Source organism: Mus caroli, chromosome 15, assembly GCF_900094665.2.
Source record: "Mus caroli chromosome 15, CAROLI_EIJ_v1.1, whole genome shotgun sequence".
Classification (NCBI taxonomy): domain Eukaryota; kingdom Metazoa; phylum Chordata; class Mammalia; order Rodentia; family Muridae; genus Mus; species Mus caroli.
This window is the reverse complement of record NC_034584.1, coordinates 75,470,244-75,475,746: the sequence shown is the minus strand read 5'-3', so window position 1 is coordinate 75,475,746 and position 5,503 is coordinate 75,470,244. Positions and strand designations below refer to the sequence as shown.

The 5,503-nt window shown below is 44.0% G+C and overlaps 1 protein-coding gene across 3 annotated transcripts in view; it reads right to left on the bottom strand.

Annotated features, from left to right (window-relative positions):
- Nucleotides 1–3,451: 3,451 nt before the first annotated feature.
- The window catches only part of Xpnpep3 (X-prolyl aminopeptidase 3), a 53,436-nt gene continuing 51,384 nt past the window's right edge, over nucleotides 3,452–5,503 (bottom strand). For all 3 annotated transcript variants that reach the window (XM_021182781.2, XM_029469651.1, XM_029469652.1), the window contains one exon: nucleotides 3,452–4,540. In XM_021182781.2, the coding sequence (XP_021038440.1) occupies nucleotides 4,374–4,540 (167 nt within the window). In that variant the 3' untranslated portion in view covers nucleotides 3,452–4,373. The remainder of the gene's footprint in view (nucleotides 4,541–5,503) is intronic.

The following is a 5,503-nucleotide window of genomic DNA, read 5'->3' as shown; positions in this document are numbered from 1 at the left end:
GGGATCAAAGGCATATGCCACCACCTCCGGTGTTTTTTTTTTGGACCTATTTTTTTAAGAGAGTTTCTATGTGTAATGTGTAGTCCTAGCTGTCTGAAAAACAAAAAAAAAAAAAAAAAAAAAAAAAAAGAGGAAAACTTTTGTTCATACTTTCTTATTCTAAGTTACATAATGCATTCTCTCTACAAGTCCCATGTATGTAACCCTATGTGTCTTTAAGCTTACTCCACTGTGCCACACACACATCTTTTGCTGGACACGGACATGGTGCCAAGGTACAGACACAGCATTTGGAAAGCTGAGGCAGGGCAGTCTGCGGCTAGCATGGGATCCATGGTTCAAATGTTTGAGAGAGAAAAGTGTCAGACATGAAGAATAAAAATGTTATTGAGACTCTAGAATGTGTCTGATTTAATTTTTTTTTTTTTTTTTTTGAAACAGGGTCTCTCTATGCTGGCCTCAAACTCAGAGATGCTCCTGTCTCTGCCTCCCGTGTGTTTATTTTATTTTTTGGATCCCATTACAGATGGTTGTGAGCCACCTCTCCAGCTCAATAGCCAATCTTTTAGCGGCCTGGATCATACCCTTCCGACAGTGACCTTACTGGACTTACTGCCACCCTGGTGTATACCAGCTAGCTTTGTATATAGCAGAATGGTCTTACACAGCAACCTATACACGTCACGGCCTTAAGTCGGTTTTTATTGCTGTGGTGAAGTATATTATGAATGAAAGCAACTTATGGAAAAGTTAATTTTGGCTAACATTTCCAGACAAGAGTCCAAATGGTGGAGAAGGCAGGGTAGCCGGAAGCTGCTAGCTGATCATGCTTGTCTACACACAGGAAGCAGGGAGGGAACAGAGAGGGTTGGGGCTATAGCCCTCACAGCCCACTGCCAGGGACACACTTCTTCCAGCAATGTTCTACTTCCTAGAGGCTCCTTAACCTCCCAGACAGCACCATTAGCTAGAGACAGAGAAGTTCACAGACGTGAGCCTAGGCTGACGATGTTTATCTAAACCACAAGGCTAAAATAAAACAGACACACTAGACCACTTGGTATTGTTTTATATTTTAAAAACAACAGTAACAAATGTATTCCTCTTATTTGGGAATGAGAGATCCATTTTCATTGAATGGGGCCTTAAAAGGTAACAGCATTTTGTCCAAACAGAACTTATATAATTGCACAAAAGTCATACAAAGTGTTAAGAAATGTCGAACAAGACTGTAGTTTCTGGGTTCTGGTGGGCGCATGCCCTGTAGGGCCTGAAGTCTAGGGGTGACCCCAGACCCATACAATACTGATAGTCAAAGCTCCTCGGTGGCCACGGAAGCCCACTCCCCACGTGGATTCTGCTGCAGTGTATGAATATACATGATGACATCTGTGAGTAAGTTACTAACCCGCTCAGGGGGTCTTTTTTTTTTTTTTTTTTTTTGGTTTTTCGAGACAGGGTTTCTCTGTGTAGCCCTGGCTGTCCTGGAACTCACTCTGTAGACCAGGCTGGCCTCGAACTCAGAAATCCGCCTGCCTCTGCCTCCCGAGTGCTGGGATTAAAGGCGTGCGCCACCACGCCCGGCCTCAGTGAGTCTTACTGTATGTGTTGGTGCACCTGGGATCCCAGCAAGACCAGCCTGGCCACACATCTGAGGCAGCTGAGGCATCTCCATTGTTTTCTGGATGGTTCTAACAGTCCAACTGAAATGCTTGGCTGCCAAGGTTAATCTGGGACTCAATGGGTAGCAGGTTGAACCATAGACTAAATTCACCACAACTCCATCAAAGCCACCTTAACCACCAGTTACAACTCCAGAACTTGACTGTAATGTAAGCAGAAATCAGTTTCCTCTCTAACTCTGCTATACATAAAAAGCAACCCAGGCTTTCAGCTAGAAAGGTGAGAACTGCAGACGACGTCTTACAGAAAGAAAGGAAAGTCACTCCAAGCGAAGGCTGTTTGGGCACAGAGCCAGGTGGGTGAGAAGCCATGGTAATGGATTTATTCTTCCTTCTTTAAAAGTAGGTTAGGTCTGAGACCCAGAAGACGGACGGGCAGAAAGGACAGACTGGGCGGGCAGCCTCCACTGTTACCGCCCTCAGGAGAGACTGATAAGGCCTTGAGGATGAGTAGTCAGAGGGCCATTTGTGTCCTAATGTTTCGTTCTCACACTACCTTTGTCCCCTGCTGGTTTCTAGGTTTACTATGAAATTTCTTAAGATGTGTCAGCTACCTGCACTGCAGAGACTGCTTGCTAATCTTCTAGCTTGCACTTCCCTAACAGAAATATGGAAAGTAGGGGCAGATCCCATAAAACCCTTGAATTTATGTTATAGCAGTTAGCATGTTTTGTTTATCATGGGACTACACATACTCAGATTTAAAAGAAGTTAACACACTAGCTCTTAGGGCTTCCCTCTGTCACATAAGCTTATTTTATTTTTGAGACAGGGTTTTTCTGTGTAGCTGTTCTGGAATTTGATCTGTAGATCAGGCTGACTTTGAACTCAGAGATCTGCCTGCTTCAAGTGCTAAGGGACTGTGCCCAGTTCACACAAGCTTTTTTTTTTTAAGGATTTATTTATTTATTTGATGTATATGAGTACATTGCAGCTGTCTTTAGACACACCACAAGAGGACATCAGATTCTATTACAGATGGTTGTGAGCCACCGTGTGGTTGCTGGGAATTGAACTCAGGACCTCTGGAAGAACAGTCAGTGCTCTTAACCTCTGAGCCATCTCTCCAGCCCCTCACACAAGCTTTTAATCAACCATTTGTATTCATCCAGCCCTGACGTGCTCACCTTGCAATCTGGGTTGTACAACCGAACCAGATGCTGTGTTTAGGGAAATAAACATGACTCTGCCACTGCCTTGCCATCCCTAGCATTAGAGTAAGAGGTGGACCATAGGGTATTTACAACTACTGAGTGCATCCCAGATATTTAATTTTATTGGTATCTAACACAAGACTGCAGAACCTTTTATTTTGTTTTAATTTTTAGATAGGGTCATCACATAGCCATGAGTGGCTGTGACTTGTTATGCAGACCAGGCTGCTCTGGGCTTTGACCTTATGATCATATTCTTGACACTGCATTCAGAACGCTGAATTACAGGCACTAGTCACTATGCTCATGCTTTTGTTTTTTAAATTAAAAGGAGGTTTACTGGGAAGCTGAGTCAGGCAGTTTTACTGGCCCCAAGGATTGAGGCCAGGGGAGTGGGGAAGAAGTAGCATCGCATTGATTTTGACAATACATGGTTGCAAGTAGCTACATGGATCAATTCATTAAGAACCTATAAAGAACTGAGTGGTGGTAGACAATGCTTTTAATCCCAACATTTAGGGAGGCAGAAGGAGGCAGATCTCTGAGTTCAAGGCGAACCTGGTCAACAGATCGAGTTCCAGGATAGTCAGAGCTACACAGAGAAACCTTGCTAAAAACCAACCAACCAACCATACACATGCGAGCATACCCCCCCCTCCCCCCAAAGTGAGCTGGGCGCAGTGCAGGAAGATCAATATTTTGAGGCCAGCAATAATTGTATATTGAGTTTGAGGCCAGCCTGGGCTACATAAGATCCTGTCACAAAGCACAGCAGCTATGAAGGACCTGAGGCACATAGTGACATTTTGTCTGAGAAAATAACTTGTGAAAGAGAGGAAGGTGGACATTTGAAAAAAAAATCTCCTTTAAATTGAAGAAAACAGAGCTAAAGGTCTGGATCTGTGGAGACACGTACTTTCCTTTCTCTTCCATTTTCTTCCCAAGAAGAACCTAGACACTTTCCATGTCCTGTGCAATCAAATGGCAAGGAAGATCCAAGACTCTTGTTGGCTGACTGTTGCTGTATTCTGGCTGAATGGAAACACTGCAGGACCTCTGTGTTTCCTGAGGCCCGAGAGATCCCAGTGGGTGTGCATGTGCAGAACCTGGACCAGGAGGCAGAGGCCATGGCAAGTAAGTATTGGCCACCTCAAACGCCGACAGGTAGCCTTTAGCATAGGCGGAAACTTTGGTGAGAAGTAAAACATGTGGGCCTCACACAAGCATCTTAGGACGTTAAGTGGATCTCAGAAGTGCAGAAAGGGATGAAGAGAGTTTTCTGTTGAAATGTGTTAACTGGAATGCAGGGACATATAAGCAAGCCCTTACTTCACATTCACATTTTAAACTTGAATTAATGTCACTAAAGTTGTAGTAACAGATTATTCCAGAACCCACGTGTGTCTCCAGACTTACGTCCTCTTAACAGGAAGCTGCGCTCGCTCACTAGGCTGTGCAGTTCCCAGGGAAGCTGTGTCTACCTGCATAGCAGGGATGCCAGTCTTGGACCTGGGCTGCATGTATGCCACAGTGGTGGTCATGAGGTCCTGCGGCAGATCTGTTCAATGTCATTCATCTCTTTGGGACAATCTGCAGAAAGGATAAGAGGTGAGTCCTGAGTCACCACTACATCATCCTCAATCCGAACTCCGAGCCCTCGGAACTTCTCTGGGGCATCTCTGTCGTCCTCTGGGATATAAATGCCTGAGAACAGAGGGGGACTGTGATCAGTGACAGTGACCAGTGGATCAGAGGCAAGTTCACCTGTTTCAACTTCCTCATCTGCACCTGACAATTCTTCACTGCATGTACCTCAGAGCTCTGAGAACCAGATGAACTACTGCACACAGCAGAGCTGTGTACAGAAAGCTCAGTCAGATGGCTCTCATCAGCTAGGATTACTACTGCTGTAGCCATTTTGTTTAGTGGACTATAGGCTGCATTCAACTATAATACCAACCTGATTCTGTCAGAGTCTAGTGGATTAGGGAAGCCATTAATTTATAAATATGTTATATATAAAGGAACCAGAAGATTATATAAATGTGTCTTTCTTTGCCTAAAAATTCTATACAGAACAGTTATTTAGCTAAAATAAAGTATGAAGTCAGCTGTGATGGGATCTCCTTAGAAGATCCCTTAGGGAGGGAGTATCAGTGTAGGCGAGATAATGCGTTTAAGGCCAGCTTACAATAAACAGTTAAGTCCCAACTTAAGAAAACCCCCAAAATGAATTAGAAAAAAGACAATGTATTAAAGCATATTTATAATATTGAGGTATTAGCCAAAGCTACAGAAACTGTCACTATAAAGTTCTTTTTTTTTTTTTTTTTTTGGTTTTTCGAGACAGGGTTTCTCTGTGTAGCCCTGAGTTCGAGGCCAACCTGGTCTACAGAGTGAGTTACAGGATAGCCAGGGTAACACAGAAAAACCCTTGTCTCAAAAAAAAAGGGGAGGGGATCCTGTGTTTCACCCACCCCGCCCCACCCAGCTTCCTGCTGTCCTTCAACCCCTTTTCAATACTTCAGTGTGGGCATTCCCCAATCCACTCTCCCACCCCCCCCCACCCCAATACTGGAGATTGAACATAGGTTCTTATAAATGATGGGTACGCTTTCTACTACTGAGTTACAACAATCTTAAGCTTGCTTGTTTTTTTTTTTTTTG